At 38.8% G+C, this 17,330-nt stretch overlaps 1 protein-coding gene across 3 annotated transcripts in view; it reads right to left on the bottom strand.

Moving 5' to 3' along the window:
• LOC136838592 (START domain-containing protein 10-like) overlaps positions 1 to 14,253 on the bottom strand; it is an 80,743-nt gene extending 66,490 nt beyond the window's left edge. Inside the window, exons 1-2 of one of the 3 annotated variants that reach the window (XM_067103797.1) lie at positions 14,054 to 14,253; positions 6,240 to 6,337 (exon numbers count right to left, since the gene is read on the bottom strand). In XM_067103797.1, coding sequence (XP_066959898.1) covers positions 6,240 to 6,278 — 39 coding nt within the window. In that variant the 5' untranslated portion in view covers positions 6,279 to 6,337; positions 14,054 to 14,253. The remainder of the gene's footprint in view (positions 1 to 6,239; positions 6,338 to 14,053) is intronic. The other 2 variants (XM_067103799.1, XM_067103798.1) reach the window with 2 other exon arrangements.
• Between the last annotated feature and the right edge of the window lie 3,077 nt (positions 14,254 to 17,330).

The raw sequence follows: 17,330 nt of genomic DNA, 5'->3' as shown, positions 1-17,330 counted from the left end.
TGAGGTGGTGCTAACATGGAATCCGGCTAGATATTTTGCCAGCATACAGTCCCTTGAGTAGTGCATGGGCTTGTATCGGCACCTCTCTCAGTTTGAACATTGGAATCTCTATAGGATAAGGTTCCGTGTTTTTGTAGTTCACCCCTTTTCCATACCTGACTCCATCTAGTGGAACTCGCTCTGGGGAGTAGTAACTCCAGCATTTCATTTAGCTTTCTCTGGTATCTAACCTTGGAATTACCTAGAAATAAGTGCTGAATGGACTATTTCACGGTGACAGACCCCTCTCAGAAATAGATTTTCCTTCTCAAAATCAGCATTACGTCACAAGCCATAACTTTTATGCGACCTATTGTGCAAGTACACAAATTCACCACATGCCATTCCAAGAACAAGAAAAAAAAAAGGCCTGCTATTACGGGTAGGTTAGAGAATATGCATGCAATTCCCATCAGCATACTAGATCACTTGTTGTGTGTCTGCCAAATGACTGACAGCCCGCAGCACTTTCTCCAAATTTTTGATAACTCCTGATGTTCTTTACAACCAGTTTGTTAGTAGTTCAGATGATCTTGATAAATTACCTTGTACTGTTAGTTCTTACAATTTACAACCAATTTGTTAGCAGTTCAGATGATCTTGATAAATTACCTTGTACTGTACTGTTACTTGTTACAATTGTGTAAATTTTCCTGCCTTTTTCAATACAGTTACTGTTGTGTCATTATTTTTTCTGCTTTCTTTCTTTGAATATTGGTGTTGGTTTTCTGCAGTAAGTTATTTTCTTACTTATGTTTCTGTGCACATGGCCTTCAGTGTTTTATCATTTTTTCAGCAATTGGTTTATTCCAAGAATTTAGTATTAATCTTCATGTTAAGTTTTAGTTTTGTATTACAAGTCTGAGTATGCATGTACTGTTCCTCTTAGCCTTTTTTGCTTGGTTCAAAAATTTGAGTTTCTGCTTCTTGCATCTTATTCTACCTTTCTTGGGTGTTGCATGTATTATTTATTTGTTTTAATTTTTACCAGTCGTAGTATTAAACATCTTATGTTTATGTACACTATATAATTTCCTGCTTCTGGTGATAATGACCGGCCCTTTCTCAATGCAGCTGTATTTGAAGTGCTATACTGTACACTTGGGTGTATTTTTGTAAATTTATATCTGTTTCAGCTTTACTATTCATAATATTTAGTCCCCAAATGAATTACCAAAGGGCAAAAGTCTTGTTTCTAACTAAGAAGAACCTCTATTTCAATTATACAAATGACTATATAGTAAAGGCAGTCCCCGGTTATCGGCATGGATTCTGTTCTGATGGAGTGATGATAACCGAAAATCGCCAATAACCAAAATTACTATATAGTGATGGCAGTCCCCAGTTATCGGTGGGGATTCCGTTCTGCCGGCGTGACGATAACCGAAAATTGCCAACAACCGAAAATTGGCGTTTTTCAGCGATTTCTGGCACTTATTGGCACCCACCGAAAATTACAGATTTTCGGTTATCGGTGCCTCTGTTAGGTATGTACCAGCTCCAATACCCAATTATAGGTGCCGATAAGTGGAAATCGGCGATTTCCAGCGCTGAAAATTGCCAATTTTCATCACTAGACAAGCGCCGTAAAACCAGATCGCCTATACAGGCAGTCCCCGGTTATCGGCGGGGTTCCGTTTCTGAGGGTGTGATGATAACCGAAAATCGCTGCTAACCAAATATCAGCAATTTTCGGCACTTTTCTGACGATTTTCGGGGGTTATCAGCGCTGAAAAGCACCCATTTTCGGTTATCGGCGCCTCTGTTAGGTATGTATCGGTGCAAATACCCAATTATCACTAGACAAGCCCCATAAAACCGGATCAATGTTAACCGAGCCCGCCATTAACGGGGGCTGCCTGTAACTGAGCCCGCCGATAACCGGGGACTGCCTTATTTGCCTGGCAGACTGGTCCTTCAGAAGTGGGACACTTTTCAGGATGGCAGCTCATCACAGACTTTAGCCTGCTGAATAAGTATCTTCTTTGAACTCCTTTTTAGATGGAGATGCTTGCCTCAGTTTGGCACTTCATCTGAAAAGAGGACTACCTAGCATGAATAAAACTATCAGGTGCTTGCTTTCTGGTACCAGTTTATCCATCTCCTAGAAAGGTTCTTCAGTTTGTAAGGAAAAGGGAAGTCTCCAAACCTGTGAGCTCTCTGCTCAAAGCTGTGGCATAAGGGCAACTGGCTTGTGATGGCTGTTTCAGCTCCAACAGTTTTAAGCACCTCAACATGTTGCTTCCACTTTTACCAGAATTCAGGCCTTTTAATGTGCTGGGAGAAGTCAGATCAGAAATACTGGCTATGAGGGCCATTTGCCTGGGAATGGATGTGGACACTGAGACAACCTTAGTATATCCAGCAAACCAAAGACTTCAAAGACTTATCTGTGAAGAACTACTTCAGAATAAGAACCCCACCTGACAAGCTGTGTTAATGGTTGATCAGCCACCTTATCACCTTGGAGAAACTGATCCCATTACAGTCAGTTGCAGATCCAATCTTTCCAGTTGCAGTTCATGTGTACTACTCAGCAGCCTTGCAGAAAAAGGACTGTGTTAGAGCTTAGTTGCAGGATACTCAAAATCTTATGGTAATCCTTCCTCATTCCCCAGAAATGCTATTTTTGGACATTTAAATAAAAATTGGGGCACACATATTTTAGCCCAGTAACAGCAAGGCTGAGATTGTCATAGAAACTATTTGAAGCTCAAAGAAGTCTTTCTGGGTCTGAAATCCTTCATTTTCCAAGTCTCTAAAAAGGTCATCATGTCATACAAATTGACAACTGTGGCCTATCTTATGAACCAGAGGGACAAAATCAAAGATATGTCTGTTAAAAGTGGATATCTTTATCTGATAGATCTCTGATAGCAGATCCCCCACCATATGGAATAAAGTCCTTTTTGCCAAATGGTCTCTTCACACAGAAGCTCACCAGGCATTGTGGCAATTCTGGGAATCTCTCCTTGTTGACTTGTTCATGTTTTACCTGGACAAGGTGCCAAACTATTGCTCTGCACTAGGAGACTTGGTATTTTGAAAAATCATCACCTTCACACATACTGTAGCTGGGGCATCCTTGGAGTGTACATCTTCCTTTCAGCCTTATGTGACCTGTCTTGGACAACACATACTGTAGCTGGGGCATCCTTGGAGTGTACATCTTCCTTTCAGCCTCATGTGACCTGTCTTGGACAAAGTCTAGAAACTCAGTGAACCTTTCGATAACCCAACTGGTACCTCCCCGGCCTCAACAGGAGTGGTTCCCAAACTCAATCCTCCCCAGATGAAAGAAATTTGTATTGGATTGGATTCATGAAATCCAATTCACTGGGGCAACTTCAGCCATTCTGCGCTAAAGAAATTGAAAATAGGGAGTTAGAGTGGTTGGACAGCAAGACAGAAAGATCCAGAAAATAAATAAGATGAAGTACACGGGTCCAAAGGTGAACTGTGAGAAAACCCCACACTGCAAACACCCTTAAGTACTACCTACAGTGCACTGTGTGAGTCCACTGATGGCAATATAATCCCCTACAGAGGAAAGAAATTTGTACACCAACTCCATCACTAAGGTTCCATCAAATAGAGATGGTCAGCATTCATGGGTTGGAGGGTATCAAGTGAGATCTCACTGAGATGATAGTCAATGGATGTATTCAGAGCTATCAATAATTCAGGCAGAGCATCTTCGTCAAAGCTCTATCAGTCCAAGTGGAGAACCTTACATAACTGGTGATGGAAGGACCCTTGATCTTGTCAAAGCCACTATGTATTCCTGATACATCCAACATTCTGCTTTGCCTATGACAGAAGATGCCTGTTTCTTTATGTGGATATCAATCGGAAATATCCCCGGTCTCAGGTTTCAGGATCTGGACTTTGGTGCATTACCATAGCTAAAAGGGATTTGTCAACATTTTAAAAGAAAGGTACTTCTGTGTCATAGCATAATTTATAAGATTATCATTTTCTTTAGTACATTCCTTCCAGCACCGTTTTCTGTTGCAGTGTTGAACGGAAAAGATAAAAATGCTGTTATTTTCTTCTAAGTTCTAGTTTCATTAACAAAGTATATTTTAATTTCATACACAAATTTAGTTTGAAGAAATATTCAATTATATAACATCTGTGAAATGTTGTTACTCTTATTTACAGTTAAAAGCATGTTAGTCTGATTTTATTAGAGGTTCTCTGTAATCTTTTTACAATGTTTCCAGACTGCCTGAGTTAGTCAGAATTATGTAATTTCTGCCTGGTGGTACTGCAAAGGGTAAGCTCAAATGTTCGAGTGAGAGCTGAGGGCAAACATGTATATAGTTGCTATGACAGAGCAACAAAGCAGGTAGACAGAAGGCAGCCATCTCACATCCCTTCCCATCACCTCATATAGAAAGAAGAGCCTGAAGTTTCAGTAGCAGTTGAGAGGAAAGTCATTTTGGAAACAAAGAAGAAAAGTGTAAACAGAACCTGTGCCAAACGACATCCGTGAATTATGTTCCATATAAAGTAAAATATCCTATCCTAGACGTGAATAAATTTCCAAATTGTTTCTCTCTTTTATTCAGTGTTTTAAACACCATATCATAGTGCCCAAAGGCCACTCCAACCACGAACTTTCATACAACTTATTGTGGCAGGCTGCCATCCATTAAGCCTCCTCGTTGAGATCTCTCCGTATTTTCAAAGTTTGAGAGAACCTCCTTACAGATAGATCACTGGACCAACACTTGAACCTCTTTAATTATGTTGGTGTCATCCCTTCAAGGTAGGCTAAGGAGTAATTAGTGGAAGGCTGAACATCATGTAAGGGTTAATGATGTCTTTTTAAAACTTTCACAAGGTTTCAATTTTGTTTCCAATATATCTGTGATTTGTCACTTACGATTCCTAGTACCCTTAGACCCCATGATGTTTTACTGCAAACACACTAATCAAAATCTTGATTATGATGAAATATATATTCAGTATTAGTAAAGAAATTTGGTCAAGTGCTGAGGATTAGACTGTCATTAGCAGATAATGTAAAATTACTAGAATAAAATTTTACTGGAATAAAAGTGAAGGAGCTTGCACTTCTCAGTCAAATTCATGACTGTTGATGCTTAATAATTATCTGAGATACTTTTTTAATAGCACCTGCTTTTCTTAAACTGTATTAAGAGACCCCTACCCCCACCCTGACATGTATTTCCAGTTCTCCACGAATCAGCAATCACTTCCTCTACAAATCTAATCTTAAGCTATTTGATTACATACAATCATATATTGGGCCACTGACATTATAACTGCCCACATATAAGAATTTATGGAATAAAATTCTAAAGTAGGGTATGGCAAAATAATCCTATTAAGTGCATTTTATTATCAATAAGAACAAACATGCAAGGAAAAATACAGTGAACAAGAATAAAAATACATAAAAATAACTATACTGTATCACTCACTAACTAATGATAATATGAAAAAGAACTGATGTTCAAAACATGAAAACTTGTAAAAATTGAAATGCTAAAAACTGTAAAAATACTTCTTGCAAGCAGTTTGGTGCTAGAAGTACAAATGTTCTGTAGAACATAAGCCAGATCTCTAACCTGACAGACAACTGCTACTGTAGTAAATAGGGCAATACTGTACAACTTTTGTTACTATCCTCATAATATAAAAGATATATTTGTGTAAAGAAAAATGGGAATGTTTTTGCATGTTAAAAAATGTTGCCATAGAAATGCCAATACAGTATGTTTGTTTAATGACAATGAAGAACTCTCATTTACAATTTTTAGATCATATCAAGCGCCTGTACTGTAACCAAAAAAATCCCAAAACATTCCTTCACTTACCAAAAGAAATAGAAAAATAGCAGTGTACAATAAAGTTGAGGAAGCAGTTACATATGGCACATATCTGAGGACAAAATGAAATTTTTGCAATTTTCTATACAGAGCCAGAAGAATCTGGAGCAGCAGCAGCAGCATTATACCAGCCAGCAACACTATCAAGCAGTACAGTATTAGAATTTTCAGTCTTAAGCAGCCCATTTTAACACCCACCTGATTTAAGGCATACGTAAAATAATAGTTTGTATTTGTGCTCAGACACATCAGCTTAAACTAGCACAGAGAAGTCTATGGGGTAAAAAGAAATTTCTATCCATGCAGACCCTAGGGCATGCTAAGGTAAACCTAACAGACCTCCAGTCTGCGTTCTTCTTCTTGACGTTCATTCTTCATTGTGCCCCAACAGAATTATCCTTTTGCAAGGTGAATGATACGCTATATTAAGCTGCAGGCTGAAAACAAAATTCACTCATATAGAAAGCAGAACCTACCAATAACATGGGTATACATACGCACACCATTAAAAATGGAATGCGTGAGGACATAACCTTAAAAATGTTTAATTATTTAGTTTCCTGTAATATATATCATGCAAAAATTTTCATCATAAAGGACAATAGTTTTCATATTCTCTTTCAGCTGCATACTGCCTGTCCTCTCTGGTTATATTCATGTAAAATATGTGAAAACATGTTCAACAACTACAACACAGTGAAGTATAACGTCCTGTTTCAATGTTCATGAACATGAGAGATAATGCTTAGCAAAAACCTAATTAGTCAAAAGGTGTAAAACAAACAGATATTTAGGGGAGTGAAAAATAGGACAGAAGAAAGATTACATTAAGATAAAATTTGGGTAATCACCAAAGTTCTTTAGGGAGAAAGTTGGTGAGTGAGAGACCAGTCACTGGACATCCCTATGGTAATTTTTCTCCTGCCTACTGATGAAATGCTGAGATTAAAGCAAATTTACAGCCAGATCTTATCCACAAACAGTATATATATATTTTCACTCTTGGTTCCATACAAAATATAGGGCAAAATAATAAAATTTGAGGCAGTAATTCCAAAGTTATGCTGGAGGTTTGGGCTACTAATGATGTATAAGCAAAATTCTGCACAGCATGATGCTCATGTGAGTACAGCATCCTTTGGATCATTGCAGTTAAGGAGAGCAGATCATGAAACAAAACAAAATCATAAAATAAAAAGGAAAATAACTTGTATTTTTCCTAGGTATGCAAACTAGAGCCTTTTTTGTGGCATTCCTCAGTGCAAGCTAGAATTGGTCATTGAAACTTGGTAATAGGACATTTACTAGTGGCAGGTGGTTGAGCAAGGAGGAGAAGGAGATCACACCTCGCCTGCTGTCATAAAACACTTTTCTCTTCAGTATTTGGGCCTAAGTGGGGTAGCTGAAGTGGGATTAAGACATATGGCTTTGGTTTGTACAGATAGGAAAAATACAAATTATTTCAACAATTTGTTACTTGTTCTTATAGGAATATAAAAACTGCCTTTTAAACTGGAGACTCACTTCTTAAATGCAAGATAGTCTCTCTAGGTAAGTTGAATCACAACCCAGATATGTCATGACGGTGACCAAGGGACCACCAGTGATGGAGCCCTGAGCCCAAGTGAGAAAAGTCTGGCTTTTAACTCATATATGAAAACCTTGGAGAACCAAGTGTAACCCCCTCAAGGGGTGCAAAGTCAGAAGGCAGCTAAAATTGGTCAATATTAATTGATGGGCTCAGCTTATAGCTCTATCTCTGCTCCTCCCATTAAAAGGAGGAGCAGATAGAGCTGTACCTTATAAGCTGAAGCTCTAAGACAGGATGTTTGATTGAGTAGCATTCCTGCATCTGTGCCTATTGTAGTGCATACTCTGCCCACTGAGAAGAACTAGTTTCAACTATTCATTACCAGCCTTAAGCCCTAGGTTTCAAAGAGAGGGTATCTAGGGACTTATGGGTGATGACCCCTAGGTAGAATGAGGAAAAGGTGATCTGACGTCTCCAAGCACCTGCCCTCACTACGCGCTATCAAGAAGTTACTATGAAAAGCTGCGCACCCCTGACTTCACAAATGTCATCCAAACAGTTTGATTATCCATTTTGCCAGATGAGTCATCAGCATGTTTGACTAAAGCATGAAGCTAGAAAGTGTTCCTGGACACCATCACCTTGTGCTTGCTGGCAATAACAAAGAAAAACTGACACTCTGACCTTAGAGGTCAGATCATTCTTAGGCAGTACTTCATAGCTCGCACAAGGCATAAAAGCATCTTGGAATAGGAATATAAAATTCAGGCCAAAGGCCTAAAGGGAAACTGAGTAAAGAAGGTTTTAAAGGTGTAACAAGAGGAAAATCTTGTAGTTGCACTATAAAACAATGGTTAGGATTGGGTGGGAAGTCACATGGGAGAAAGATAATATGAATGGAGGTACAGTAAAAGGAATTAAAGAGGTTGTAGCTAGGGGCTGAAGGGATGATGCAAAGATCCTGGCTATTACAAACTGACCAGTCCAGAAGAGCTCTACCACTGCCAGCTCTCTCTTTTTAAAGGGAAGAGCAGAGGGGGAGACATTTTACAGATGGAGCTCTAAGGCTGGATGCTCAAAGTGTGATTACCTGTATTTAGTTTGATCCCAGCAGATAGTTTGGCCTGGAGGCTGCTCCAAAAGAGGAGGATAGGAAGATAGAGTCCAGTCACTTTACAGTGACAAACACCCCAAGACTCTTGCCACAGGTCCCAAGGTGAAAATATCCTGGGATTTATGGGTGTTGTCCCTCAGATAGAATTGTCCCTCAGATAGAATAAGGTTAAAATAATTGCCAACACCAGATACCTACCCTCATTACCTGACTAGCTTAGAAGTTTCTCCCAAAGGATAGGGACAGTCCCACACCCAACTTCATGGACTCTCACACAAGTACTGTACAGTGGCTGACAATGCCTCCCGAAATGAATCACAAATTTGTTTGATTACCTCACAGTGTCAAAAAGAAAAGAGCGTTCCTGAACACCTCCTTCTTGTACTTGCCTGTACTAATGAAAAGGTGCTGACACTCCAGAAAAAGAATACAGATCCTTTTCAGACAGTGTTCAACAGCTTGCACCAGGCATAAAAGCATCTGGTCCGGGTCACCTCCAGTGAAGTCCTGAAGGGAAGGAATCACAAAACTCTTGAAACTCTTGTCAAGAACTGACAGGTTCTGAGCCTAAGAGACAAACTCACTGACGAGAAAGACAATTTATCTCCCCAGCACTCTGCATAGCCTATAGCTAGCAAATAGAAATCTTGAGAGTAGCACTTGGTCATAGGCTTGTAAAGTGCTTGGATTATGCTGTAGAGGACAAGGGTCATATCCTACTCAGGGGAACATAGTTCCCAAGGAGGACAACACAACTCAAAGCTCCTCATAAGAATGAACAGTTTTTCAAAGATTAGAGATCCACACTCTAAAAACTGCGCTCAAGACTGAGTGATAGCTTCTTACAAGAGAGTTTGAGAAGAGCTTGTCTCAGCAAAGGTGAACATGAAATCTATGATCTCCAACTACAGAGACCCCTTCTATGGCACCAATCATAGATGATGGGCCATTTTCTTTGGCACACCTTCAAGGAGGAATGATGGAGGCACCCAGACATCTCCCTCATAGTCCTGCAAGAAAAGCCTCTCTCTTGTAGGATAGCCTACATAACCATGCGTGAAGCTGAAAGGACAGAAGTCTGGTGGTACCTCTGAATATGTGGCTGACAAAAGAAAATGGGTCATGGGGGAATCTTCCTTGGTGCCCGAACCAGAAGCATTAGTAGAGTTGGATACCATTCAGCTTGAGGTCAACAAGGAGCAACCAAGGTCTTCATGAGACCTGAAGTGATCAAAACATTGATGATCACCCAACAAATATATTTCAGGTGAGCACCCCAATTATCTAAGCAATGCAGCAAGTGTTTAACTTGCGAGTAAGCGAACATCAAGGTGAAAGTCCCGGTAAACACCTGTGGAGCTGTCATAAGGCAAAGCAGAGAGCTTGGAACAAGTAAACAGTCTTGTTGCAATTGAGAGTTCTGGTCTGACGGACAGGCACTTAAAAGTATGCATTCTTCAGATCTCTCAAAAGCATAAATAGTCCCCTCTGGTAGAATCCAAATGTTTCCATCTTATAGATAGTCTGTACAACAAAACTGTTTAGCAGTGAGTGGTCGATGACCCTCTCCGGGCCCTCAGTTGCCTTCTCCAAAAGGGGTGACTATAAAACCCCAAAGACTAGTCCTCTACAACTTCTATAGCAACTTTCTCCACCATTTCCTCCACCTCTGCCAAAAAAGTTAGAGATTTGGAGAATCTGGAGGGAAATCCAGTCAGTTTCTGAGTACTAATGGGAGGGCAGCAGTCCTTTCAGAGCCAAAAGATCCCCCTCTTTAGCAGACACCAAAGAAGCAGCAGCTGGGGCAGCAGAGGAACCCTCCTACTTGGCAACTATAAGGTGGTCTACAAAAGCTGTGAAAGACAGGCTCTTGTGCATGTTAGAGGAAGGTCAAATCTTCTGCAGCTAAGCCATGGACGATGACTGCTTACCTAGAACATCAAAATGATTAGTGGACACCGCAGATGGTGAACTGGGTGCTCAGGCCAGGACCTTGCTAAGGAAGACACTGGCCTGAGCACCTGAATTGTCATATGAGAAGAATGAATGGTAGGTCCCTTCCTACTATGAGTAAGCCCCACTCCCTGGACCAAGTAGTAGTACTTGCAAAAGGCAGCAGAAAGGTACACTAGGATCAGTGAGGAAGGAACTAGTTGGATTTGGTGGTGTTGCTTGCAAGGAGAACTACATGTATATAATTTCCCCCTGCAGAAAGAACAATATTTATCAGGTTCAATACTAACAGGGGATATGAAGCACCTGCAAGGTTGCCCATAACAGATCAGGAAAAACAAACCCCAAAAACTCAAGAACAGTAGACAGAAATGCAGGAAACAGCCACTCTGCAAGACAGCAGAAGAACATGGGCTTTGCGATGGCATGTGAGTGAGGGATATTCCCCGCACTCAGTCCCCTGTAACCACCAGTTAACCACCTTGCTACCAAGTTCAATGACCGTCTCCCGGCTCATGCTGAAGGTTACTCTTATTTATTTAAAAGGCAATGGTTTATATTTCCTGGGAAAAATATCCAAATTGTCCACAGGCTGTTGGAAAGTGTATGCCAGGACCATCTAGGGATCTGGCAAGGGGGCAGCAGAATACCAGGAACTTCCTGTTTAACACTGTAATAAACAGATTGATCACTAGTGTTCCCCAAAAGTCAAACAACCTTTCCACCTTGCAAGGGTGTAAGGATCATACTGTCCCAATGACCTAGCCCTGTTGGCTGAGCTGGTCTGCCAAAATATGCCTCCTGCCTAGAATATACCTAGCTGAAAACTCGATGGTGTGGTGAACTACCCACTTGTACATCTACATCATCAACTGACAGAGGTTAAGGGAGAACTTTACCCACCTTCACTGCATGCTGACTTATGGTACTATGGCTGTGTTGTTACTCATCAACATCAAAACCAGCATACAATTTTTGGCCTTCCTTTGCAACTGCCAAACCTCTCAACTATGAAGGAGACCAAGAACCATACTCCTATTGCCAATGCAGTACAACAAAACTGATTAACTCCACCAAGGGCATTAAAGTGGCCAAACACCTACTTACAGCCTTCTAACTATTTGTTATTCATTTTCCTTTTTCAAATCCAGGTGGAACAAAAAACAAATGCCAAACCACAATAAAAAACAGATGAAAGCTGTTTCGATTTGATGGTCAATCAGAGCACAGCAACATGTCTTAACTTGACCACAATAAAAAGAAACAATGCTCAGTGATGGCTAGCATGTAGGGGTTCCCCCCCACTCACTCACCTACCTCCAGAACTACCCTGTTAACCAAGTTTCAATGAACAATTCCAGCTTGCGCTGAGGAATACTCCTACATAAAAGCCAAAGGTTTATATTCCCATAATAACACTAAATGTTTGTTAGAATTATATCCCAGGTTAGTGAAAGTACTGGAACTCTCTTATCTAGTTTTACCCCACCCAATAACTCCAGTTACATATTGCGGTCCCACTTAACTCTACGATATAAGGGTGGAAAAAACAAAATCTGGTAGTTTGCACCAACAATAATGGGTAAAAATAAATCAAACACAATAAGAAACAAGTACCAAAGTTGGAAAAATATATAGTTAATGTGATATGGCTAGAATTTAATTTGATACATTTTTACAGGCCTAACTGCTAGTTACTTTTTTTTTATTATTTCTTTGTATCTCATTAATCTGAATTTTTATCTAAACAGTAATGTTAATAAAACTTCTACCACAAATGTATACTTGCCAAGATACTGGTACCCACTTACACACCTATGACATTAGCATTTACTTATACGTTATCATTTTTGGTACTAGGTCTAAGTCAACTGCGCGCTATCTATTTACAATTTCAAAAGGAATATTTTACCATAACTGAATGCCCACACAAAAATCACATACGATTAATACATTCAGAATTATTAAAATGTCATAATGGAACATGTGGTAGAAAGTAATTCAGAATGTTTAGATATTATATTGCAATTAACATTAACAATAAAACATAGTTTTCAAGTTAGCTGTGATGCATGTAAATTTGGTTATGGATTTTGAAAGTTTTGATGATGAATAATTATGATACCTGCCTATACATATATAAAAATGGCCATTTTACAGGGATATATTCTAATCTACCCTTCTTTAACCAACTGACTGGGCATCCCCCAACTTCACCTAAGTAAATGTTCTGCATGACAGGCAGCAGCCTCATGTCATAATTACAACACAAAAAATACAAACAGATGGCAGCACATTAGAGAAATATTTACTGGTAAGTATGGCAACACAGGATATAGCAAACATTATTCCTGCATGATATCCAAAGTTCTGTAAATATTAATTTCTGACAGAATTAGTATAGAAGTTTTTCAACCAATGGTGCCTCAGTGGTCTGGTTAAATTGCCTAACAATAATATTGCTATAACCCGTGACAATACACAAAGTAATTATAAAAGAGAAAAAATGCTGATGCAATTTTGCTAGACTTGCATACAAGCCTATTCACCTATTTCATAAGCTAATTAGGCTAGCCTAAGATTTCTTATACGTTGGTAAATATAAAGGAGATGGCCACACAAAGATATCGTTTATCAGTATAACTTTTTGCTTTAACATTATAAAATAGTGTACATAATGCATTACGGTAATTCTTTACAAAAGGTCCGCATCAATATTTGGTGTTTGACCTTACTAAAATAATACAAAACCCCTTAATATGTACAGTAACTTAACACAACCACCTAACCTAACCTAGGGCGCCGTGCCCCTACCTAGGCCTAGCGGGGGGGAGCTTCGCCCCTGCGACCCCCCCTTAAGGGCACAACCCAACACATCAAACAAACACCAAATATTGATGCGGACCTTTTGTAAAGAATTACATGCATTACAGTTGAGATACTCTCAGCAATGTACCAAGAAAATGAGAAGTTTAGCATCTTTTGTTCATGTTTTAATGTTCATCCCCGAGGGGTTGGTAATAAAAATAGCAGAAACTCCTCTGTACACTGTGTTTAGGCTAGTACCAGCCCCTCGAGGATGAACGTAAAAATTTTAACAAAATGCGGCAAATTTCTCCTTAAAAACTTGGTGCATTTCTCAAAAGATCTCACCTGTACTGTATTAAATTTACCCTTTTCTATATTCTTCAGTATAAAAATTACATTGGGCTAACAACCGATATCTGCGTACGGCCGTCCCCTTTACATTCAGCAATATGTTAAGCCTGAAGGTCAACTCAGTCTAGCCTAAGAGCAAGACTACCCTAGCCTACACACTGATGCGACAGTAGGCAGCCCTGGGTGAAAAAAAATAATTACCACACTGTCCCTAACGCCCGTCACCAGTTAAATACGTTTAATTAACAGAGTCGGTGATTAACCTATACTGAACTTAAACTGAGGACGATGCACATTAGCGTGGCCCAGATCTGACTGACCTTAGGTTTGCCCATAGCAAAAGATATGCCAGTTTTCTGGAACACAAAAGTTTCCTCAGATTTGAATTAATCTTACCTCTCCTATCTCCATCGTTTACAAAACACTCATATGAATATGTGCAATATATGAGTAACAAAAGATGTTTTCCGAAAACTTTCTGTACATATGGAACCTGAATACATGCCAACGTAACATTTGTAAGACACTTGTCAAAACATTTACATTTGTTTACATTGACCTATGTATAAGGGTTCTAAATGTCAATTAGAGCCGATAACAATAGGATTAGGAAAGGGTGCAGTTCGGATGTTTATGCATTCGAGTATCTTTAGATGTTTCGCTTGACATTCCCAAATTTTAATCTTGGTTAAAAACTATAAATGTCAGACTTATTGGTGATATTAACGTGAATCATAATCTTAGGAAAAAATAGATCTTAAATGAGATACATATGACAGTCTGCAAACATTGAACTACAGGTAATTAACTATTGTCTGAATTTTCGAGAATTGATCTTATACTAGAATAATTTTAACAAATCGAACTTATTCATTTTTACTTGAGAAAAGTTGTAAACAAAATCATTTACAAAGATCTTGTCCATTAAATAAATTTTACTTTAAATTTTTACGAGATCCCTTATCGCATCTTCATTCCAAACGTCTATGGTTTTCCACCAGCAGACGACAACATTTGATTTGGCGCATATTTGCGTGGGTGATGTTCAGACACCCAGATTACATTACCCAATGCAGAGCGAGCAGGAAATCAATTAACCGTTTTCTACAATCCTTCTGCCGCATGGTGAGGAAAGCCCGTAGTTTAATAATAAAATTATTTTTATGATTTACATGGAATAATAAAAATCAAGATGGTATTTAAACTACACGTTTATTTATTAAGTAAAATTTCACAGAAAGTGTTGTTTAAAAAATAAAAAAGAATTAATTTAGTGATAATTTAATGAACTCCAGAATGCGCATTAAAAAGTACATTTTACGCATTTTTAGAGCTAGAATTATTTAAATGTAATTTAAATAATTCTAGCTCTGTGTAATTTCTCCTCGTAAAAGCTTTCAGTAGGATAAAGAATCATGATGATTACGCTCGACAACATTTTCTAATCATAAGTACAAAAGGCACTTTTCTGTGGTGGTGGCGGGGAGACTGAAGATAAAAATTAATCACCCAAATTATTTTTTTTACATGTATACATTTGTTAAATCTGGAAATGATCATTCTACTGTAATGATTATGCATAGTGCATATTCATTTCCTTAACATGAATTAATTTCATTCGAAGCTAACATAAATTCGTAAGCAATCACACTAATAAGTTTCGTTTTATGAATAGTGCTTGTTGTTGTTATTATTATTATTATTATTATTATTATTATTATTATTATTATTATTATTATTATTATTATTATTATTATTTAGTTGAGCCGACATCCATGTTTCAGTTTATCTTTAAGCAGGTATAGATGAAACACACAGCTAGTTTTGTAATTGGCTTCATAAACTCGTAAACCTCCTAACTGTAGAGGATTTTCTTATGAAAGTCTAAGAATCCTCCGACCCTGATTATCGGTTAATGTATTTGTTTAAGATGAGATGACGCAAAATCAGTCTGAATGTGACGTTATTCTTAATCGCAAGCTTTAGGGCTTTGCTCTTTGTGCCTCACTTCTTTTCTACTCAGAGAAAGTCATTGAAGACCACATAATTATGATCTAAGTGAGATTTTTAATCAAATGATGTCTCGCTTAATGTAAATTGTTCAGGAGATAAACGATCTTGTTTCAGTTGCATTTCAAGAATCCTTCTTAATTTATGGACTCCATCTAGTGAAGATGTCATCGTCCATCAAGGTTTAAGTTACAGTACACTTCAACTTCCTCTCTCTGCTGCTCCTCCCGCCACAAGCTATATCTCGCGTATGCAGGCATAGGCGTAGGCACAAATGCGATGTTCTCTAGCGTTGCATATATCGTTGGAATGCAAAAACGAATGTCAAATACATTACCCTTCCTGTGTCAAAAGCAAAGCATAACTAGATTTTCTAACGTTCCCAAATAGTAAGAGCTATCCACATAAAGATATTTTTTCCAGTTACCGGTACTTAAAAAGAGCTATAGTCGCAACACATTCATTAGCTGCCTTCATGTATATATGTAGGTTCCAGAATTGTTGGTCTGGTGTAAAAGTATGTCTAAGACAAGGGTGTATTATATCTTCACGACTGTCTGATATTTTACTTGGTGTAGTGACGCAAGGTAGGGCTTTTAATATAGGTGCAGAGTTGTTGGATAAGACCGCACACCAAAAATAGAGTGGAATGGATGATATTTGCTGAGTGTGCAGTATTGAATGGGGATAGGAAAGAAAAACTGCAGAAATTAGACAGTGTTTGAAAGTCTTTGCAAGAGGAGCAAGTTGAGAGTAAATGTGAGCTAAAGTAAGGTTCTGAGGGTAAATGGAAATTCGAAGTTGGAGCAATGATGAATGCTAATAATGATGGTGACAGGTGAAGGAATGGAAGCAGCTCATGATTTGTGCAGGTGTTTGAAAGTAAATATAACTGGAGAAGGCAGAATGAGAGGAGAGCCAGTCAATTAATAGATGAAAGAAGGAAAGTAGCTGAGTGTGTAAAAAAATATTGGGAAGAGACTAGAAATAAAAGTGAGGATGTTTTAAGGTACTGTTGAGCTAGCTTCTTTGTGGAAGTAAAGTGCAGGCGGATGTTGAATGAGAATGAAAAAAGGAAATGTTCAAGCTGCTACATGACCTGTTTGCATAGTATTTTTCAAGTAAGAATAATTGAAAGCGCGAGAAATGGCCTGGTATGTAGAAGCTGCAAAGGTGTTAGTGAAAGTGGAAGAATGGGACAGTGTCTTGGCCACATACAAAGAAAGGAATAAGATAGGCTTGTAGAAAGAGTGTATGATTCAGAGGTGTTAGGAGGGAAGAGGAGAGGAAGACACAGGAGGTGTCGAACAGATAAGATCGAAGAAACATTGAAAGGTCCTTAATATCCAGGAAGCACAAGAGAGAGTATAAGATAAGGGCAAATGGTGCAGTGTTTTTGGAGAGTTAATGTGGAGAGATTAGCCTTTTGTGTAGATGTATAAGCGGCAAATTTGTGGACATTTTCTGCACAGGGAATTCATCTACGATTCGGCGCTTAGAATATATACGTAGCTATAAACATTTTCTGAGCTCTCTCTCTCTCTCTCTCTCTCTCTCTCTCTCTCTCTCTCTCTCTCTCTCTCTCTCTCTCTCTCTCTCTCTCTGGAGTCACCCTTGTAAAGGGAACTGGCTTCCTTTGCTGCCTTGGGCCATGGTCGGACGT

This window comes from Macrobrachium rosenbergii, chromosome 5, assembly GCF_040412425.1.
Source record: "Macrobrachium rosenbergii isolate ZJJX-2024 chromosome 5, ASM4041242v1, whole genome shotgun sequence".
NCBI lineage: Eukaryota > Metazoa > Arthropoda > Malacostraca > Decapoda > Palaemonidae > Macrobrachium > Macrobrachium rosenbergii.
Note: the sequence above shows the minus strand (reverse complement) of the source record. Positions and strands in the feature narration are given on the sequence as shown.